Genomic DNA, 22,698 nt, shown 5'->3' on the forward strand with positions numbered 1-22,698 from the left:
CTTTATGTATAATAGTGCAGGAAAAACTCAGAACAGCCCTATGAAGTTGATGCTCCCTGTATCCCCATTTGCAGGTGAAGAAACAGACCCATTTAGTACGGCCAAAGCTCATACCATGAATCAGTTTTCACCCGGAGCTTGAACCCAGGCAATCTGGCCCTACAAGCAGTGATTCTGATAGTTATAATACTGATAGTATTGAAATCATAATAATGATAATGATCAAAAGCAAACTATGTGTCAAGGTTATTGGCAAGGTGAAGATGAGAGTTATGCGTCCAAGTGACCCTGGGGACAGGATCCAGGGGATTGCCCAAGAGATGAGTTAATTCTAGCAGTAACACTCATGACTTGGGGAACAGGGGTGGAGAGGGAGACGATAACTAACAATGGGGCAGGGTGGCCCAGAGGAAAATTGCCTTCTACAGCTGTGATATTCAGCTCCATGCGTCGCTTTGGTTTATGCAGTTTTCAAAGCCAGACCTTTTCCTATTTCTGAGTCTGCTAGGAGCCTGTACAGCATTTTGCACACAGTTTCTTTTGTTACCCTCTCCCACCTATTTTCCTTTCCTCCTGCTTTGCGCTTCAAGGGTCAAGGGAACAGCCCAGGCCTGGGGGCTTATTTTCAGGTCTTTGCAAAGCTACTTATTTGACTCCCCTCCTCCTTGTCTATTTGGTGTTGATCTAAATGACAGATCTGGTTGCGTGATTAGGCGGTGGAGTTGGGAAAACAAACCACCAGCTCCCAAATTAACCTGAGTCCATTGGTGCTATTTCCAGGTTAAAACTCCCAGCGGGGCTCTCTGCAGTGACACCACCACCCGGAAGTCCTCAGAGCGCCTGAAAAACCACCGCCAAGTCAGGGGCAGTCAGCAATCTCCATAAACTGATGAGCAGGACACAGAAGCGCAGTGCCATTTATTTTGCAATAGCAAAATCAATCCACTTTCCCATAATCCTGCAACTTATTGAACTCGGCATCTCGCTGCAGGATACGCCCCCGAACTCTCCCTAATTACGTATTTGGCTGCTTGCAATCGTGACTTGGCTCTGCAGTCCTGATAGCAGAGAACGGGCCTCTTAGAAGCCTGCAGCAGCAACAGCAGTAGCGGCAGTTTTCCCGCCCTACCGAGCGCTCCCTAGTTGCAAGGTACTGCGCTAATCGTGCCACCGTGCAAGTCCCTGAGGCCGACGGCTGCACCCTCTGTGCCGGGCGCTCGCAGCCATTGTGGTGTGGGCGCTCGACCAGCCGCGTGCTGACACTCCCTCTCGGTTCTGCGACCCGCGGCCCAGGGGAGGCGGGGGTCGGGTGCTCGGCGGAGGAGGCTCCCGCGGGGTTTGGATCTTCCGCGCACCGCCCGCGCGCCTGCCGGCTCTTCTCTGCGGCCGGCGCCCCACGCGCCTCCCGGGCACGCGCTTCCAGCCCCGCCCTCGTGCGGCGGCCCCGCGGCCCCGTACGCGCGCCCTCCCCGCGCCTCCGCGCGGACGCAAGGCCGCGAGCGCGCGTGCGCCCCTGCGAACGTCCCCAAGAGCCGAGCTGTAGCGAGCGCCGGGGCTGGACGCGCAGGACAGAAAAGGAGGCGGCGGCCGCGGCTGCGAGCAACAGATCAGGGCTCCGCGATCAGACCCGCTCTGCTCTTGGGCGATTTTTTTGTTTCATTTCAGAAACATCGGTTAAATTAGAAAATCTTGCATTTTGAAATGGCGCTGGCCCCGGGTCAGCGGGCGATTTTCTCTGCTTCGAGATGGGCTTTGCCGTTTCTGTCGTGGGCACCAGTGGTGGCCTGATTGTCAGTCTTCTACGGGCATTTTTAAGGCCAGGAGCGGAGCGCTGCCTGTAGGCGCCCTACAGAGCGGTTTGGCTTTTTAAATTTTTTAGTATTATTTTGGGCAGAGAACAGTTGATATCGGGCATTTCGTCCTCTTTGCAGAAGAGGCTGCGAGTCGGAGGTGGGTCACTCGGAGGGTGAAATTCCTCCCGGGGTGAGCGATCCCCGGCCCCGCGCACAGTCCAGGCGGCTCCGAGTGTGTGTCCTGCCCCTGCCCGCGCCGGGAAAATGGAGGCTGTGATTGAGAAGGAATGCAGCGCGCTCGGAGGCCTCTTCCAGACCATCATTAGCGACATGAAGGTAGGACGCTGGGTGAGCGGCTGCGGCCGCCGCTGTGCTCTAACCTCGCCGCGCGGCTTCGCCTCCGCCCCGGGCCAGCCGCCCGGCCCTTGCCTGCGCCGTGGCCGCCGGCCACCTGCGAGAGCGCTCCGGCCCGGGTGTCACCTGCTCACCCGGGGCGCCGCTCCGGGTTCTGCTGGGTCACTGAGCGGGCGGCTTCTCTTGGTGGGAGCGGGGGTTGGGGAGCGGTATCTGATGGTCCCTGCCCGCTCCCGCTCATTGTCCCAGGGGACCGCATCATCCCATTTCCCTGGGGGCCCGGGGCCCTGGCTCCAAGTTTTCCATTGTCTGTCGCTGGTCTGAGTGTCTGCGACCCGCAGGGGGTGGATGCTTGGGCGGACACCTGATTCCCCGGGGTACGGGAGGGGGCGCCTGGCGCGGTGGTGGGGAGAGGGGAGGGGCTCTGCCCAGCTGTGAGAAGGAGCCCCCCAGCCCGAGAGACTGGGAGGGAGATATCCCTCTCCCTCGTGGGCTTTCAGGTCCACCTGGGGGCTATCTGAGCAAATTAGGTATTAATTAGGCTCTTCCAAAGCTGGTAAGGGTTTGCATGCCTCCCCTCGGCCCTCCCCTGGGGCGTGGAGCAGAAGTTCCCAGAGCAGTCTTGCGGGGGACCCCACGTCCCCAGACTGAGGCTCCCAGCCCGAAGGCGGGACTGGGGCACCTTAAACAGCTGTATTCCCCACCCGCCTAACACGCACAGACACCAGGTTTTCTCTTGGAAGGATTGTGAAGACTGTGTGAGCGTGTGTGTGTGCGCGCGTGCCCGCCCCCGCGCGCGTGAGTGTGTATGATGGGGGCGGGGAACAACACCCAGGCTTTTTCCTGCGAAGGGTGGGACTGGGGATAACCTGATCCTTGAATGTGGATTTTCTGTGCATAGAGATAGACCAGGGCCCTGTGTTACTAATCTAAAGGAAATATAACCAGCCGCGCGAGCTGGCTGGAGGTGGGAATTGGGGGCGGTGGGGGGAATTTTTTTTTTTTTTTTTTTCATGTGTATTTAGGGAGCTTCTCTTTGGCTCTAGCCCAGCCCCAGTTTGCCTCAACAGATCCGGGGAGGTGGTGTTTAATTAAAAGCTCGGCTTCCAAAACGAGTGGGCAGGTTTGGAAAGCTGTGCAGCGAGTGGGTGTGGACAGCCCCTCTTCAGCCGCTGCCTGCGCGCCTGGAGGTGCTTTTGTCTGTTGAAATGTAAGGTTTGGAGAGGGTTCCGCCTGGGAGATGGACTTTGGGAAGGAATGCTCAGCTGTCATGGCCTGTTTTCTCCTCTAAGCACCAACTGCCACCTCACCCAGGGTGAACTTTGCCAAGGTGCCTGCGTCCTGGTCTGGTCCATTTTGAAATCCTCCTGCAGAGCCTGTGCCTTTTGTCAGAAATTGACATTCGTGGAGCATTCTGTTCAGCGACCCGGCTTGCCCAGGAATGCCTCTAATCCAGCCCCTTGGAATTAGATGGATTATGTCCTGTTCAAAGACAGCCCTTTCATTCCTTTGCCCCCAACCCCCATTGAATAATTGAGACAAAGCTTGGTTCCCTCTGTAGACTCTGGGATATTTCTTAAGTGAAATCTACAGGCCTTGTAATCAAACAAGATTTGGTTGGAGGCACACGTGGATTATGATCACCAGGGGAAGATTTTGAGATGGGTTGGGAGAACTGCTTGTGCATTTTGGAGGAGAGAAATGGATGTTTCTAGTCCCTCTGTATAACGTGGACCCAGTGACCTAACCCATGTCCCCACTGCAGTCTCAGTGCGTTCACACCTGATTTTTTTCTCCTCTTTGTTCATTAATCCAGAATCCAGGCTCAGTTCTCATGGGTTGGAACCCCAAGCCCTTCAGAAAGTAACCCACTTCAGGGCGGGCTCCCATGCTTTCCACCTGGTGTCTCCTGGCTGCCCTGCAGTGCTTTCTGGCTGGGGAGGCCAATTTGTGGGTGCTAAGGTGGTATGCTTCTCTTTCCACAAGATTCCAGTTAAAAATAAAGACTTGTTTAATACCCTTTGAGTGCTGGATCTATAGTTTGTGGTTCCTGAGCTCTTTCTCTGAATTGAGTCGGGTTTGTTTAACATCCTGTTGGGAAGACATTTATTTTAAAGGTTTATTTTGTTTTGGCAGTCAAAGGTTTTCAAAGTGGAGTGGAAGATGAAAACATGCCTTGAGATCTGCAGAATTTCAGACTTTTGGGGAGTAGAGAGATAAGGGAAAAAGGGGGGGTGTCTAATTTCCATGATTGTTTATGCCTAAGTTGCAGAGTGTTTATCCTGGAGTTTTCTTTGGAAAAGACTTCGTGGATTAGAAGGCAGTGACATTTTAAAGGAGAATTTTAAAATTTGGGCATGTAGTGTTGTGTGGGATGCTTATGCACAAAGTTGTCAGCAATAAAAGTCACTTTTTAATATCTGAAGTGAGCTGTCTTTCTAAGGACCTGCTTATCCTCCTTTTTTCTTGAACTCCCACGATAGTTTACGACGCTTGTGGTCCCCTTTCTGTTTGCTGTGAAGGACACATGTATGTTTTGGAAGCTCATTTGGAATGCCATCTTGAGAACATTTTTAGATTATTTTCTCAGAAGTAATGTTGAAGTGGGGTGAGGAAAGGGTAAGGAAAAAAAATTTTTGTTTTAAAGTAGCATTTGATTCTCCAAAATGTACAGCAACACAGGAAGGGAGTCAATTTCCTCTTTGGAGAAAAAAAAAAGAAAACAACAAAAAATGGAGTAATTTCAAGGCTTAGCCCCATCCATCTTCCCAAACCAAAGAACCTCAAGACATGGAAAAGCTGGGGAGGATTCTTTCTGCTTTCTTCTAACGATCCTTCATCTGGCTAAGTCCTGGGCTGTCAGGGTGTGTGTTGTATCCTTTTCAGGGGGGCTGGAGCAGTGAAGAAACCCTCATTTTCTTCCACTGGGATCCCACAGCAGCTGTTAAATAACTTATTGATTCCTTGATGAGAGGAAACCTTGTGTTTTTTCCCTTTCTTCCACCCTACTGTGGTGGTCACCAATGAATGGTGGTGTGCAAAATCGCTTACTGGCTGCCTTTCCACGTAAATCAAGTCGTCTGATGTGAGCTGGTCCCAGAGGGAAGGATTCATGTGGCTGGAGGCACGGGCCCATCGCGGTTCATCTAGGGGAACTGTAGCTTGGAAGCAACTGTGGAAGGCCAGATGACTGACTTCTGGTGTTTCAACCCTGTTGACTACATTAGATGACCCTGAAATCTTTTTGGAATTTCTCTCCAAGTCCCAAGAAACACAGCTAATGCTTCAAACAGCAGATGTGTGCCATTACTTTCCTTAAAACTGAGCTGTGACACATAACATTGGTTTCAGGTGTACAACATACTGACCTAAGATTTGTATTTGAAAATCTTTTTAGTTAAGTAATTGAACCGGCATGTAGAATTCGGTGATGTTTGGAAAGCTTCTAAGACCAGGAGACCCTGGCCAAACTTGAGGTCAGTTCACTCTGTTGATGCCTGTCTTTTTTTTTAATAATTAACTTAGTTAAAAAAAACAAGAAGTTGGAGGCTAAAATCACATATTTTCCTCTGCCTTGTTGCTCAAGAGTCAGCATGTTAGGAGCTGTGTGGGGCCCGAATGCAGGGAGAACTTTGTACTGGGTTGGAGAGTGTGTTTGGGGTTATATAATGTGACTGGGGGTGAAAGAATATCCAACCCCACCTTGAATTCCCCACCCCACGCCTCACTTTAGGCAAGGGTGTCCTGTTACCAGCACCTGTGCCGAGCAGAATAGGGGCCTTGTTCAGTTTTTTTCCGCTGCCCCCCACCTCTGTTTGCCACCAGTATCCTCCCCTCCTAAATTCTACCTAAAATTAGACCTGCTAAAGGGACTTCTTGAATTCCATGGAAATCTTTGTGGTTCGAAGACACATCATGATATTTTCCCTTACTCATCACAAGATCAAGAATGTGAGCAGTGAATCCAGGGCTGAATAATGATTTCAGGGTTTTCTCTGCCCCCACCCCTTACTGTTTTGTTTTGGGGTTGCTGTCAGACAAGAGGTTCACTTCCTCAGGGTCTGTTGAAGGCCTGCTGTGTGGAAGGCCTTTTGCTGGGCGGTGAGGAGCCAAGGCTGCCCTTGGAGAGCTGCTTGTCCAGTTCAATTCAATATGGTGGCCATGAAGGAGGGGCTGGTAGTCCAGCCTGGGGAAGGACATTGGTCAGCCCTTGTCGGACTTCCTTTTGACTCTTTCAAAAGAAGGAAAAACAATTTTTTTTCTCTAGAAAGATACTGAAAGTCCAGCCAAGGCCTCCGCCAGCGGCCTGGGCTCTGAGGGAGGTGGGCTGCTCTGTAAACGGTGACGTGCACAGACAGACAAGCCAAGCCTTGTAAAGTACAGATGGGCCCCACGTCGCTTTTGCTCTTAGCAAATGGCTGTGTTTGCCCAGGCTTTTACAGCTTCCTCAGTATAGGCCTCTGGGAGAAGGAAGAGAAGTGAAGATGTCATAAAACCGGCAGCAGGGAACTGCCGGGAATGGTGCCTGTTCAGAGATACAGGGTTTGCTCTCTGTAGATCAATTTTCGAGGGTTTTCAGGTATAATTTTTCTTGTCTCAGTTTGAGAAGAAGTTTTTTTTTTTGTCTTGGTTTCAGTGTCTCTGTGGGGAGAATCCCTTATACATCATATTTAAGCGGATTGTTTAGAACTTGTTTGATTCTATGAATCTTTGTATTCTGAGATCCTAGTTGGTAAGAGTTGAGAGAAGATCATTCCTAGTCACAGTTTGCGTGGAAGGTAGGCTGACTTTGAATTTTGCCCAGTTCAGCTGTCACTTAGTTCTTTCTTTTTTCCAATTTTTATTTATATTTTTTAAGAGAGTAATTTTATTTATTTTATGGCCATGCCATGTGGTATGCGGGATATTCCTGACCAGGGATCGAACCCATGTCCCTTAAGTGGAAGTGTGGAGACTTAACCACTGAAGTGCCAGGAAAGTCCCATCATTTTGTTCTTATGAGACTAACGTGTACTCACAGTCCTGCAGTATTGATTAAGCATCTGTGTCGTCACAAGTGTTGAGCTTGATGCTGTATTTTCAGCAAGTGTGAACAATTTTTTAGTACAAGTGTGTCCCTTGCATACTCTGCTGCTGACCTTTTAGCCTTCGAACTCTTTTTGCCTCTTGGGGTAGAGACAAAGGAAAAACTAAAACAGTGTCAATTTGGCCGGCTCACTTGAGGTCTTTAAAGTGCTTGGAGGGTGAAAAGGTTGAAACTATTGATTCATTAGGCTCTTTATCTGTAATTTTCATCTAGGCCCTTTCCATTTTCCCAGGGATGGGCAAGAGCTGGCCAGATTCCTTCTATAGTGAGACCATTTAGATATTCCAGTCGGGTATGGGAAAATGAGATCATTTTGAGTTTGCCATTACTTCTCGGAACTGCCTTCAGGACACTTTCCCCTAAAACCCACATCTTTGCAAAAACAGAGAAATACCTCTCCCTGAGCCAAACAAAAGCTACAGGGCAGGTTCAGCTGCGTAGGACAGCAGACAGGACACATTTGGGACCCTGAAAGGGAACCGTGATGCCTGAAGCCATTTGACTCAGATTTTCAGATCGCACTGCTGATATGTCCTTATTAAGTAGCAAACTGGAGAGACAAATGGAATAAATTAATTGGATGAGCACTGAGGAAGCGCATTGTATTTGGCTGCCAAGGTTTTTCCTTGAATGAGCTGGAGACTGTGGAAGGGTTCATCTGAGTCTGTGTCACGTACACACATACATGTTACAACCCTCCCCCCAAAGTAAAACCAACTCCCTCCCCAACATTATCAATGTTTCCTACCTCTTAGCCCAGGGAAGACCTTGGCATGGGGCTGTGTCATTTGCTGCTTCCCAATTTAAGATGCTCTGGGGTGCCACCTGGCATACAGGTGCTCTGTATTTATTTGGGCTCCCCTGGTGGCTCAGTGGTAAAGAATCCTCCTGCCAATCCGGAGACTCAGGTTTGATCCCTGGGTTGGGAAGATCCCGTAGAGAAGGAAATGGCAACCCACTCCAGTATTCTTGTCTGGGAAATCCCATGGTCAGAAGAGCCTGGCGGGGCTGCAGTCCATGAGGTCACAAAAGAGTCGGACATGACTTAGCCACTAAACAACAGCAACTGTATTTATTGCATGTAGTGAACAGGGGGCTGGAAGGGACTCAATGAAAATCTATTATGTGCCAGGATTTCCTGTCGTCCTCACATCACCCCCACTTTAAAGTTGAGAAAATTGAGGCTTTGAGTTGATCATTTGTTTAACGCCCTGGTGAGGTAGACTGGCATTCAGACCTTGGTCTGTTTGACCCCTAAAGCTGGAGCTCTTTGACCCACTCCAGTGTTCTTGCCTGGAGAATCTCAGGGACGGGGGAGCCTGGTGGGCTGCCGTCTATGGGGTCGCACAGAGTCGGACACTACTGAAGCGACTTAGCAGCAGCTGGAGCTCTTTAGAGCATGACTAAGGTAGAGAGGGGGCTGTGCATGAGTTTTTAGAAGGCAGCATTTCACTTGCCTGAGTCCCGCAGGAGAACCTAGCAAGGAATCGGGGTCACATCGCAGCTCTTGCAGCCCAGAGCCAGCCTGGGGGTGTGAACCTGAGCTGAGACTCTGGGAGGACTCGGGGCAGGGGGAGTGGAGATGGGGGTGGGAGGCTCCCATCTGGCTGTCACTTTTGTGGAAATGGTTTAATTTATAATATATCAACATGTTGTGGCTTCCCTGCTCCTCCTACTTACCACTTACAGCCTATCTTTCTCTCTCCTCCCCTCCTCCTGGCTTCCTAGAAGGGAAAGTCACCCCCAACCTTGGCTTCTGTCCTTGTCCCCATACAAAGCCCCTATGGTCTTCTCCATGACTGACCAGAGGGCCGCCTTTATATGTCCGTGGAGCCCATTGGGCCCTGAGGTTGGGTGACTATGCTTGTCAGTACCCTCAATTACATGAATTAAGTAAATTCACCCAAAGTTCAGTAACTCCTCAATGAGAACACCTTGCCTTGAATTCACTTTGTGTCCAGCCCTGGAACTCTCTTGTAAAAGGACTTTCTGTATTGAATTATTTCCTGGTCACCCTCCAGTTGGGTTGAGTCAGTCGAGCCATGGCAAGACTGTGTTTGGGGGAAGTTGATGGAATTCACCAAGAAAACCTCCCTTCTGTGCCGATTTCTTGGCAATATGACCTCCATCATAGTGTCTAAGTGTTTTTCTTTTCCTGTCTAGTTTAAGTGGGTGGAAGAAAAAAAAAATCAATGGAGTGGCTTTTGAGCTCTGTGTCTTTTTATTTGCTTTCTTTCCCTTGAAGAATTTGGACAGCAGTGAAAGTATTAGCTGGGTCAGCAGCAGCCGCCTCCCAAGTCCTAGAGGTGGACAGTGGGTTTTGCCTGGGCCTCGCTTCCCTGCCACCTCCCCCAGGCAGGGGTCTTCAGGGAGCCGGAGGGGTGGGTCTGGCCAGAGGAGGAAGAGGCGGTTCTGCGCCCCTTTTGGTAGAACAGACATGGTTACAGCGATGAATGCATTGGATTTCTTGGGAGCAACAAGACACTGATACCTGGGACCCTATTCCACAGAGGGTCTGATTCAGTGCCTCTGGGGTACACCCTGGGCTTTAGGATTTTTAAAAGTACCCCCAGCTATACACAGTCTGAGCACCCTTGACATGTTTTCTCAACCTTGCCTGAGTAAAAGTGTCTTTCCATGGTGACACAGCAATGAGAATCTGCTTAACACTACCGGGCTTCAGGATGGGCAATGTTGTGTATTTACTACAATTAATAAAAATAAATTTATAGTGAAACATTAAAGTGAATAAATTAAAAAAAATAGCAACAGACAAAAAGCATCTTTAGAATCCTTGGATGTTTTTAGTTGATCCGTAATAGCCCTGTCCAGTACGATTTTATACTATCATGGAATTTGTCAGATACACTAAGCACTAGCCTCGTGTGACTCTTGAGCACTTGAAGTGTGGCTTGTGCAACCGAGAAACTGATTTTTAAATTTTATTTACTTGCAATTTGTTTCAATAGTCTTGTGTGGCTAGTGGCTACCGTATTGGACAGCGCGGATCTATAACATGGCATCCAAGTGAAAACAGTGCTTTCTCAGCAGCACAGCTCCCTGCCCACATCCTATTTATTCATTCCGGCCACACCATTGCCCCCAAACCCCTTCCATGGAAATTCTGGAGCTACTGCTGAGCTTGGAGGCAGAGTGGTGGTTTAGTCGCTAAGTCATGTCCAACTCTTGCGACCCCATGGACAGAGGAGCCTGGCAGTCTACAGTCCATGGGATTCTCCAGGCTAGAATACTGGAGTAGGTTGCCATTTCCTTCTCCAAGGGGGAGAAGGAAATGGCAGAGAGATTTGGTTTTAAATCCTGTGGGCCAATTTCTTCATCTCTCTGAGCCTCATTTTCCTCTTCTGTGAAATGGGTCTCATAAAGTGCCCATCTTTACAATGTTGTTGGGGGGATTCTGAAATGAGATTGTATTTGTTAAAGGGCTTTGCACCATGCCTGACTAAGATGTTCACTGCGGTTATATTCTGTCTTGCAGATTTGGGAATGAAGTGTTCTGTAGTTTTGAAATCAATAATTATCTCCACCTCTTCTTAGGGCAAACAAGACCCCACCCTTTACTGAGCTGTATTTAGAACTTGCAAATGAAGTTGCAGGAAATGGAGAAGTTGAGTTTCTTCTTCTTCTTCTTCTTACTAAGTATATAAATCACTCCTGAGTTCATTATAACCTCATCTGGCTCAGCAGGGCCTATTGGCATTTCTCTGTTTGCAAATCCTCTGTAGATAAAGGTAGGGAAGGCCTGGGTGCCTGGCTGAGGTCCTCAGGGCCTTTAATGCTTAAAAAAAAAAAAGCCTTTTAGAGATGTGCTTGGTACCGGCCGTCTTTTCCTGTCCACCTTGTTTGAGTTGCGGCTTCTTTTTCTGGAGTGAGCACCAGGAGATGCAGTCTCATTTGCCTCTAGTCTCCATTTTACCAACAGCTTTGTACTGGCTTCTGTCCCTTCCCAAGACTTGGCCATGTTTGGGTTCTTCCTACCTGCCTACTGGGGGTTCCCTGGTAGCTCAGCTGGAAACGAATCCGCCTGTAATGCAGGAGACCCCAGTTCGATTCCTGGGTTGGGAAGATCTGCTGGAGAAGGGGTAGGCTACCCACTCCAGTATTCTTGGGCTTCCCTGGTGCCTCAGCTGGTAAAGAATCTGTCTGTAATGAGGGAGCCCTGGGTTCGATCCCTGGATTGGGAAGATCCCCTGGAGAAGGGAACAGCTCCCCACTCCAGTATTCTGGCCTGGAAAATTCCATGGACTGTATCGTCCATGGGGTGGCAAAGAGTCGGACACGACTGAGCAACTTTCACTATCTGCCTACTAACTGTCTGTGGCCCACCTGTCTTAGCCAGGCCTCCGGGCCTCCCTGTGATTGACTGTAGTGGAGTGGCCTGCTCTGTGCCCAGTGTCCCCCAACCTGGATCCCCTGGCTTCTTTGAACACTTCCCGTGCTCTTCGTTCTTGCTGTTGTCCCACTTGGAGGACCTTCTCTGCCATGTTTTGCATTACTGAGATCTTTCTCATCCTTTAAGGCCTCACCAGAAAGGTCGCTCATTTCTCCGTCTTCCTCTTTCTATCACATCAGGCACTCTTGGGCATTTTTCCACATGCATGTTGATTCTACCTGTACTCATTGCATGCTGCCTTAAGTGGTTGCCCTTGGAGCTAGGTTGCCACTTCCTAGCTCTATTACTCTGGGCACATCACTCTTGTTCCCTGAGCCTTGATTTTCTTACCTGTAAAATGGGTGGAGTAATAGTCTCCTATTAAAGTTGTGGAGGATTAAAAGAGAAAGTATATGCAAAGGGTTTAGCATGAATAGATAAAATGGTCTTATGTCTGAAAGTGAAAGTCGCTCAGTTGTGTCCGACTCTTTGCGACCTCATGGACTGTCCATGGAATTCTCTAGGCCAGAATACTAGAGTGGGTAGCCTTTCCCATCTCCAGGGGATCTTCCCAACCCAGGGTTCGAACCCAGGACTTCCGCATTGCAGGCAGATTCTTTACCAGCTGAGCCACAAGGGAACCCAGAAATCTGCTGGTAATTTCTAGCAGAGTACCCTGCCCACAGTGGTACTCAGATGTTTCAGAAAATACAAGAAACCTGTACCTTCGCTTTGATAATGCAGTAGAGACAAGAGTGAAATGCTTTTCAACTTTCAGCATGTAAATAATTTGAGAGAATGCGGTACACATATTCAATAGATATGACAAAGCGCCTGCTCTCTGCCAGGCACTGTTGGGGCGGGGGAGGCGGGTAGAAATACATCCATGACCTTGCCTGAAAGTTGTTTAGTCTAGAGGAGTCACAGACAAGTAACTGGAAATCAGTATGATCAGTGTCTTAATAGACGTCAGCATGAAATTTTGAGAGGGGTCAGGGGAAGACCTCTGATTCTCATTTAGAGCTGGGAGACAGAACCAGGGGGAAGGTTTTGGTACAAGTACAAAACCTTCCCCCTGGTTTATTTTACTTACTTAACAAGCATTTGTATGGTACAACCAGGCACCATACTAGTGCTTTATGGAGACTGTTAATCCTCCCAGCAACCCAGGAAGGTAGTTACAAATGCATCTATCAGTGAGGGAGTTATTGCCATAATTCCCATTTTACAGATGGGAAACTGAAGTGCAGAGTGGGTAAGCCATTTGCCCTCATCATGCAACTTAGGAGAGGTACAGTGGGAGTTGAGCCCAGGCAGTCTGGCTCCAGGGTCTGTGCCCTTAATCCACAGGGCTGAGCTGTCTCTTACAGCATTTTAGTATTTCCTTTTCAGATTCCGTAGTGGGTATGTCAGTGATCACTTTGATCATCATCCTACTGATAACTTTAGGACTCAGGACGAACCAGATAAAGCAGTAAAAAGCTAGGCCCTCCTCTGAGCTGCTTGAAGAGGCTCAGCAGGGCCTCCCTTTATTTCAGGAGGGAGTTGGACCAGCCAACAACGTGAAATCGCTGGGGGGCCGCTGACTCGTCCACAGAAGGAAGTGTGTGGGGCGCAGGCGGGGTGCGGTTCACAAGGGTCTGACGTGGTTGTCCGAGGTGACAACCGCATGACACATGTTTGTGTTGCTGGAGAACCCCGCCTCTGTCAGGGTCTCCCCAGTAACAGCTCTGCAGCCCACAGGGTTGCACAACAGGAAAGGGGGCCGTGGAGGGGAGGCGGTTGGAATGGCGGCAAGATTAGTTCCCAGGAAGACCTCTAAGTCTCACTTCTGAGGCCCGGCTTGCTGTAGCCCGGCCGGCAGCTGAGCGCGAGGCCATTAAGGAAGTCTTTGAGTTTGGTTTAATGGTCCCTCTTTGTTTTGAAGTGATTGTTTACTGAACCTTCAAAGCCCGCTCTCCAGCAGGATGTGATCTGGGGCCTGGATAATTGGATGAAGCACCCCAATAGGAAGCAAGTAGCGGGGAGCAGGGCCAGGAGGAGACAGCTGATGGCCAAGCCCTTGGCATCCGGGCCCTGGGAGACTTCCAGCCACTGCTGGGGGAGGGGGTCACCCTGCCACCAGGAGTAGAGCTCGAGTCAGGGTCCCTGGGAACCTGGCCTCTTTGATGTTGGGCTGGCCTTAATTAGGGACACCCTAATTAAATCACAGAGAAGGAAGCTTTCCCCTACATTTAGCATGAAGAGTTAGCAAATGTTTTGAGAGCATTTCTCGAGGGATTACTTCTCTAAGATTATGCAAGTAATTGAAAGTTAATGGAAGAAAAAAAAACCTGAAGACCTCAGGTTAGTAAAAAATGAAAGTCACCCATAACCACTTGATTCCAAAGTGGGTTATGGACACACCTTTTAGAGGAAGGCTATTGCAGCCTTTGCCCTGCCAGAAATTTCCTTTTCCACTTAGCTTTTCACTTAACACTTTCTGTGCTTGTAATTAGAAGCCGGGTTAGTTTTAATGGCTGTGTGGTGGTGCATTGTTTTGTTCATGGTTAATTGATTTAGTTGACACCTATTGGAGGACCTGCTGTGGGTCAGGTTCTGTGTTAAGTGCTGAGGGATGTGTGTGCGCTAAGTCACTTCAGTCTTGTCTGACTCTTTGCAACCCCGTGGACTGTAGCCCACCGGGCTCCTCTATTCATGGGGATTCTCCAGGCGAGAATACTGGAGTGGGTTGCCGTTTTCTTCTCCAGGGGATCTTCCTGACCCAGGGATTGAACCCACGTCCCCTGCATTGCAAGTGGATTCTTTACCTTCTGAGCCACCTGGGAAGCTGTAAGTGCTGAGGACCCAGCAGTTAACCAGATGAACTCAGATCTCTGTCCTCTTGGGTCTTACATTCTAGTGGACAAGGGATGGGCGTCTGGGACAGACAAACTGAATAAGTCAGTTGTGTTGTATTTTAGAAGGAGTGCGTGTGATAAAGCAGGCTCCGTGTCGTTGTTTTTAAATAGGGTGGTTGGGGAAAGCCTCACCTCAAAGAGAAGGTAACATTTGGGGCATAACTTACGAAGTATGTGGACATCAGAGGAATAATGAATGTTCCAGGCACGGAAAGAGCATGTGCAAAGGCCCTGAGTCAGGAGCCCAGTTCCATAGTGATTTGTGATCAGGCTGTGTCCAGTGTTTCACCATGAGCAGCTCTTCAGCAAATAGATCCTTGCAGTTACACCTTGATTTACACTGGTGGTTTCCCCACAGAGATTTATCCTGAGTCAAAGGCACATACTTTCAAGGCTTTTGAAACCCATTGCCGAATGCCTTTCAGAAAATGTGGGTCTGTTCACGTTCCCCTGCGCAGGTGATTATCACTGGGGATTACTCCTACAGAAGCATGGCCTGTACATCAGGACTGAGAAATCGCTGAGGCCACAGTATCCAAGACCTGAGATGCCTGTGGCCTGTTGTCTAGAGTGATAAGTCTCAGATCTGTGTGTAATTTCGGCCATCAGAGCCTGAGTGTCCCCTGGGGAATGTGTTAAGTGCAGACCCCTGGGCCCCACCCCCAGGGATCTGGTCGTGTTGATTTGGGGCTGGGTGCAGGCATCTGTAGGTTTAGCAGGCATTCCCTGGTGGTGAGTCTCTGGGAGCTTGTGCTGGGAGTCTTCCTTGGGTAAGAAGAGGTGGGGGTGGCTCCTGGGCCTCCCTGAGCCACACAAGCCTCCTCTGCAGTTTGTGGAGTGGGTGGGGTCTCCCTGCTCTTCCCCCCCACTCTCATCCCCCAAATCACACGTTCCCTGGGTGTCTTCCAGGTGAACAGAGTGACTCATGTCTGAATGTAGCATGATCTCCTGTGCTTCCTATCCTTGGCTAATTCTTTTTCTTTTGCAGGGAATGCTCCCTCCCTTCCTTTCTTTCCCCCTCTTCTTCCAGGCTTCCCAGGTGGCACTAGTGGTAAAGAATTTGCCTGCCAGTGCAGGAGACACAAGAAATGTGGGTTAGACCCCTGGGTCAGGAAGATCCCCTGGAGTAGGAAATGGCTATCCACTCCAGGATTCTTGACTGGAGAATCCCATGGACAGCGGAGCCTGGTGGGCTACAGTCATCTAAGACCCTGGTGAGGAATCACTCTGTCCAGAAATTTGTACCAATTGCACCTTCCAGGGCTTTATCTCTAGAGTGTGGTGCTCTCCAGGATCAGTGGCTTACACAGCAGCGTTCCTCAGTACTTTGGCTTCTTTTAAGCCCCACCCGGTGCCTGTGCATACTGCTGTTAGTCACTCAGTCGTGTCCGACTCTTGCCACCCCATGGACTGTGGCCTACCAGGCTCCTCTGTCCATGGGATTCTCTAGGCAAGAATACTGGAGTGGGTAGCCAATCATTCCCTTTTCCAGGGAATCTTCCTGACTCAAGGATCGAACCCAGGTCTCTTGCATTGTGGGCCAATTCTTTACCATTTGATCCACCAGGGAAATGCAACCTGTGCATAGTAGGTGCTCATGAAACATCCGAGTCTGGGTGGCCTTGTACGTGACTCATTAAAATGGCAGTTGCTAGCATTTCTGGACTGCAAGATGCTAGTCACCCTTCAGCGCCCTCCTTTTCTTTGACTTACCCTTGTTAGCATCCTTTGAGGAGGGGACTACCATGGTCATCGTTTACAGATGAAGATAAAGTGTCACCAGATGACTGAGTCATGTAGGTCTGGGGAGATCTGAAGCTGGGCAGCCTGACTCCACCCACTAGACCACACTGATCCTTTTAGACACTGGGTATGGCTGCTCATCAGGGCCTTCTATCCAGGCAAAGAGATGGACATTCAGTGGAAAGACTCTAAAAAAAGAGTAATGACTGTAGACGTAACAGGCACAGCCCTTTTTGGTGGTTCCTGCCCAGGTGTTATTCCTAGCAGCCTGGGTGGGGTTTGGGGCTTGTGGAGTTTGGTGGGAGGGAAAATCTGTTGAAGTGGGAGGTGCCAGCATCCATGAAGTGTACACAGAGCTGTAAGGTTCTTTTCATAGGCATTTTTATTGCTGGTGAGCTTGGGTAGGTGGGTGAGGGTGGGCGTGTAAGGAGGCAACCGCTGATTATCCGCAAGGCTGTCATCCACTTGAGGACAGGGGTAATTCGTGGATTAGGCAAGCTCCAATCAGAAAATAAAAGCCCAGGAATGGTTTTATGGTGGAGGGGTTTACGCAGCTCCTTTCATCAGAGGACCTTGGGAGCCCTTCATCTTGCTGGATGGGGTGGGGAAAGGTGGCTTTGGGGACAAAGCTGTGACAGGTACCCACTTCTGGAAGTCAAAGACTCCTGCCTCATGCTTTAAGAAGCGTGGAGTCCAGTGGTGCTCCTGCTTTGGTCAGAAACTTCCTCTTGAAGCTTTGTTTTTGTTTCCCTGAAGGCTGAACTCACCTAGGGGTGTCCCTGGAAGAAGGGGAGGGATGCTGTGGACTGTACCCCTCACACTCACCCTGGGGAGGGACCTGGTGGCGGGGCTGGGGATGGAAACCTGGAGAGATGCTCGGGACAGGCTCCCCCACCTCCTGGTAGAAGCCAATCAGTTCCAGTGTCCACAGGAAACCTGAAGATGTGACAGAATCAGGCATAATCACACCGCTGATTGTGGTGACTCAACATTTCCAGTGTGTGTCTATCTGGTATGTGATGTTTTCTGCACAAAGGGCTTTTCTTTTATGTTTTCTTTTTCACATGGTTCTGGATCCTGATCATTTCTAAGGTGACATTACAGCTCGCCCAGATCCTTTGCAGTTGTAATCGGGGGTTATTTGTTTGGGGAGCCCTTGCTCGCCATTCTACTTTATCTGGTTTTCTTATTGTTGTTCAGTTGCTAAGTTGTATCCTATTCTTTGTGACCTCATGGACTGCAGCATGCCTGGCTTCCCTGCCTTTGACAATCTCCCAGAGTTTGCTCAAACCCACGTCCATTGAATCGGTGATGCCATCCAACCATCTCATCCTCTGTCGTCCCCTTCTCCTCCTACCTTCAGTCTTTGCCAGCATCGGGTCTTTTCCAATGAGTCGGCTCTTCGCATCAGGTGGCCAAAGTATTAGAGCTTTAGCAGCAGTCCTTCCAATGAATTTTCAGGGTTGATTTCCTTTAGGACTGACTGGTTTGATCTCCTTGCTGTCCAAGGGACTCTCAAGAGTCTTCTCTAGCACCACAGTTCAAAAGCATCAATTCTTTGGCTTCTACTGAACCCAGATATAAAGCAGGATCCAGCCTGCCTACTGGGCTTCCTGCAGCCTAGGGCCAGGTCTGTGTATCTTGCTGCTTGCTCTTTCCAGAGTCAGGGTAGTGCTTGGAGGGGCAGATCAGGGATCACGTTCTAGCTTAGCCTAGACTGCTAGGATGCAGCCTCTCTGGCCCTGGGTTTCTTCAGCTGTGGGGTAACAGCAGCACCTGCCTCATGGGGTTTTTGGAACACGTAGTAAGAGTGTGTATCAAGCTGTGCCCCTCCAAGTGTGGTTTATGGACCGGCAGCCTCAGCACCACTCAGATGAAAGATACAACATCCAGGCCCCACCTCAGACCAAGAGATTCAGAACTGCATTTTTGCAAGATCTCCAGATGTTAGTATTGTCAGTTAATGTTGGGGACGTGCTGATCTGTTAATGAGGCATCTAGCAACTGTTCAGAACATGGTGATGTGTAATGGTGGTGACAGTGATGCTTATCAAGGTGAAGAGGGGTTTGGGAGATGACCTGTCCAGTCATATATCTAGAACTTGGGTTCTCATCAGCCATAGCCACTGGTCAGCCAGCTTTCTCTGGAACCTCACTTCCTGTAACCTGTCCCCGCTGGTCCCTATTCTTTTTCAGCTTAGGCAAATCCTCCTTCCTCCTGAGAGTCCTCTTCAGTCTCTGGCTCCTCTCAAATGGCCCTTCCTCCGACCCAGGCTCCGGGCTCCTCTGTGTTCCCCAAGCGGCAGGCCTGGTGTCTCATTCCCTCAGCTGTCCCTGAGGCTCCGCTGTCACGTGGGCAGGGCTGGGAGAGGCGGTGGCTGCATTATTTATGGGGCACTGTGAACTAGCCGGGCTGGTAAGTTACAGTTTTTTTCTTCTGCTTTGTGTGGGATGCCATCCCGGGCATCTGTTTAATACAAAGCAAAAGAGAACCCCAAGCCAGCAAGTGGCCTGCCCAGCGTTTGGCTGTGGGATAAGTGGAGGAGACGATAGGGACTCGGTATCCCCAGAGCTCAAGTCTGGGTCGGGAAGATCTCCAGGAGAAGGAAACGGCAGCCCACTCCAGTGTTCTTGTCTGGAGAATCGCGTGGACAGAGAGCTTGGCTACAGTCCACCAGGTCACAAAGAGTCGGACACAACTGAAGCAACTTAGCACACACCCAGGGCAGCCCGCTTGTCTGTCTGCTCAAGTGGCCACCAGCCTCTTGGGGAGTTGACCGAGATAGGTAGGCCTTTCTCTCAGAAGTAAGAAGATGACTTTATTCTCCTCCCCACCCTCCAAGGGACCAGGCTGCCTTCAGGTGTGTGATGGGGTCGCCAGGTTCTCATCGCTGTACTGGTTTGGGATTCAAGTCACCCGCCATTTGAATCAAGCCCCGTTTGTAGTTCAATCCTGGATCTTGCCCTAGACAGCTGCCCACGCTCTCCCTGTCCGTTCTTCCATCTCCTGCTTCGCCCAGTGTCAGTGTGGCACTCTGGTGTCCCTTGGAGGAGTCCACATGTGTCCTCCCCGTCTCCCTGTCTTTGTCCCTGTTATTGGAAATACTTTCCCTTCTTCCCTCTGTTTTTCTGTCCTCAAGCCCACAGTTCAGTGGGGGAAAACCTAGGCTCAGAGAGTGAACTGCATGATGTGAGGGAAGCAGGGGGCGGGTCCCAGGATGCTCTGCAGGAGGTGACATTTGAACTGGGTGCTGATGGCTGAGTAGGAGTTTTCCAGATTATTGAATGCCCCCCGGAGGTTAGAAGAGAGAACAGTCGGTGTGGGTGGGGGTTCGGGGTGGGGGGTCTGTGTGGTGGGCACCCTGCCTGTGGCTGCAGACTTAGAGCCTGTCTTCAGGCAGGCCCCGTCTCTCTCCCTGTAGGAACTGGGCAAGGTCAGGCAGCTTGCTAAAGAGAGTCCTCCCCATGCTTGCAAACACAGCAGTTTCCAGCAACAGGGGTCTCTCCTTTCTCCCAGAACCTGGTGTGATCTGAGTTCTATTCTCAACAAACTGCCAAGGCTTCAAAACCTCCCTGCCCTCCCCCCGTCCCCCGGCACCCCCAGAGAAATTCAAGAAGGAGATTCCAGAAGGCGAGTCTCGTTTCCCTTTGCCCGTGACTCTGGACTTGGCGGAACCCACCTGCTCGGCAGGAGTCTTGTTTTCCTTGACTTTGGTCTGTCTGGAAAGCTGTGAAACCTGTGTTCTCTGGTGAGCTCCACAGTGGGGTCTGTGTTGAGACTTCCTCGTAGTTTTGAGGATGCGTCCCTGGGGGTTCCTTAAACATGAATAGAGCCCCGCCAGACACAATGTCAAGAGACAGCTTTCTGGGATTTCTTGGTGGGTAGCGCGGATTAGAAAATTAAGGACCACACTGGACTTGCTTTCTAAAAGGCGTCTCAGTGCATATGGTGTCTTGATTGGCAAATTTCTTCGTAAATTTGAGTCTGCTCCCCTTCACCCAGCCTTGTTGTCTAGAACAACCCAGGGCTTTTTTCTCTCAGTAACCTTTTCATTTTCCAAGTCCCTTCTTCATTCCTTCCAAGCTTTTGAATTTTTGTAGTAAAATGATTTTCAACTTTTTTTTTCCTTGAAAGAAACTTAAAAAAAAAAAAAATCTGGAACAACCCAACATCACCTTGCCTTTTAAATTTTAATAACGTTTACACACTTACATTTCTCAACAAGGAGATTTTTGTCTTCTGTTCTTAGAAGTTTTTTTTTTTTTTTTTTAGAATCCATTAAATTATATATTGCCTAAAACAGGTGGGCCTGATACTCTTTGATAGACTGTCAAATATCTAGACTGTCAAATATCATTAAGTCAGGAGAGAGTGGCTGTTGGCAGCCTTCTTCTGGCAGAGTGGGTGTTCGTAGGCGGAGAGCTGGGTGCTGTACCCCCTAATTGCAGCGGGGACCCTCCTTCTGTTGCTAATTTGGTAAAGACTGAAATGAGGCTCCAGGTGGGGGCAGGTAGTCATTTTAAAGTGGCTCTAGCACTTGTTTTCAGGCACACGAGTCTGGGGTTTGAGTACTCATCCACCTTGTACTAGGAGTCGCAGAGACACTGGCAGACGCTGTGCGTCCTGCTGTCTCTCTCCATGTCTGCTTTAACTGTGGGGAACTCAGGATGCACAGTTGGCTCTGTTCTTAGCATTGAGAATGAGGGATTCCAGCCTGGGTGGACCGTCTGACCTCAGGAGTGTTTTTTGGCCGCACTGCATAGTTTGTGGGATCTTAGTTCCCAGACCAGGAATTGAACCCCCACCCCACCTTGCAGTGGAGGCACAGAGTCTTCACCACTGGACCCCCAGGGAAGTCCCAACCTGGAGAGTTGTAAACATCTCTCCCAGCATCCCGAAGGAGATTCTTGGGAGCCTGCAGACGCTCGGATCAAACCTGTCAAAGGTTATTGAGCCCTTACAGAGTGCCTGGCACTGCTCTGGGTACTTGGGATGACTGACCTCATCTCCTCCTTGAACCAATCCGGGGCAGTGGTGACTGACGCTTGCTGGAGTCAGACCACCTGCCTGCTGTCACGTGGCAGAGGGGGAGAGCTAAGATTCTGGCCAGCAGGTTGGCCCTGGTGTTTGTGTTCCTTATTTCTTTCCTACATTCTTTCAGTGTTCTGTGATGTCAGTGTTCAATAGTGGTGATGGAATTATACCTTTTTATTGCTGACCATTATAAAGAGCTGGCCTGAGAGATCAAGTGACGTCCCCCGCCCCCGACATAGTTCACTGGCAGGGCCATGGCTAGAACTCAGGATTTGGTGCTCCCGCCATTCTGGTGTATTCTCGCTGAATGTGTCTCACCTTTTTCTTAAATACTGTGGATCATCTTGGTGACCTTCTGCAGGGGTTCTGTGGATAGGAGTGGTTGGTGCTGGAGAGAGGGGGCCTGGTTCTCATGTCCTGTGTGCAGATGGGAGATGCTAGTTCCTTTGACTGGAAGTTGATGCTCAGTGTCTGTGAACATCCTCAGGCTTTTCGTAAAGCTTCTCATGTTGTCTTGTCGACCAGAAAGAGAAGGACTGGCTAGATGAGGCTGTAATTGGTTGGTAACGCTCTCATGTTCTGAGGGATGCTGAAGTCCATCTGAACAGAGATCTCTAGTGCCCAGCCAGAGGACTCTGATCTTGGTCCATACCCCTATTACCTGGATGTAGATATTTTAATAGAAGGCATGTTCATATTTGGTTTTGATAACAAAATGGTAAATGCTATAGGTGGGATTCCCGATAATGTCTTAATGGACCTGGAAAGGTAGCCTGAGCCCTTAGAGGTTTCATTCAAAAACAAAGTTGCGCTCTTGGGTTAAAGAGACTCGCTGGGGCACAGAGATGGGATGGAGGCTAAGTGGTTTAGCAGATGATGACCAGACCTGTGCATGAGTGTTGGTGTCAGTAGCTCAGATGTAGCTGTCAAAGGACTTCTGCCAGGAGCCAGTCAGGCAGACTCCCTGGCCTGGTGCAGCTCAGTGTCCCATGGGAGCACATTGCCGCTTGGAGGAATAAATCCAGAGTGTGCAATTGGGCCGAGCAGGTCCCCAGTGCACAGACGCAGAATTGATGGATGTGATCTAGCAGCCTGGGTGAAACAGATTTTAGGGGCTGTATGGATTGTAAATTCAAGGTGCTGTTACTGCCAGAACCGCTAATTTGATCTTAAATTTTTTTAAGTGTAGTGGTGACTACACTGTTTTCATAAAAATGATGTATGACCCTTATTTTAAAAAAAACCAACAACAACAGGAAGCTATAGCCATGGAGGAAAGTACAAACAGGAACACAACACATTGGGCCAAATCTCAGCTCCCAGGAATATTCCATTTTAATGTTGGGTAGATGGTTTTCCTGACATCTTGCACATTTTCAGGCAGACTTGATAGCTCA

The 22,698-nt window shown here is 49.6% G+C and overlaps 1 protein-coding gene across 12 annotated transcripts in view; it reads left to right on the forward strand.

Annotated features, from left to right (window-relative positions):
• The first annotated feature begins 983 nt into the window (after window positions 1-983).
• The window catches only part of MTSS1 (MTSS I-BAR domain containing 1), a 160,539-nt gene continuing 138,824 nt past the window's right edge, over window positions 984-22,698 (forward strand). For 5 of the 12 annotated variants that reach the window (XM_070802473.1, XM_019973410.2, XM_070802475.1 and 2 more), the window contains exon 1: window positions 1,502-2,129. In XM_070802473.1, coding sequence (XP_070658574.1) covers window positions 2,058-2,129 — 72 coding nt within the window. In that variant the 5' untranslated portion in view covers window positions 1,502-2,057. Of the gene's footprint in view, window positions 1,151-1,500; window positions 2,130-22,698 lie in introns of those variants that run through there. The other 7 variants (XM_070802470.1, XM_019973412.2, XM_019973411.2 and 4 more) reach the window with 3 other exon arrangements.

This window comes from Bos indicus, chromosome 14 (genome assembly GCF_029378745.1).
Source record: "Bos indicus isolate NIAB-ARS_2022 breed Sahiwal x Tharparkar chromosome 14, NIAB-ARS_B.indTharparkar_mat_pri_1.0, whole genome shotgun sequence".
In the NCBI taxonomy this organism is placed as follows: domain Eukaryota; kingdom Metazoa; phylum Chordata; class Mammalia; order Artiodactyla; family Bovidae; genus Bos; species Bos indicus.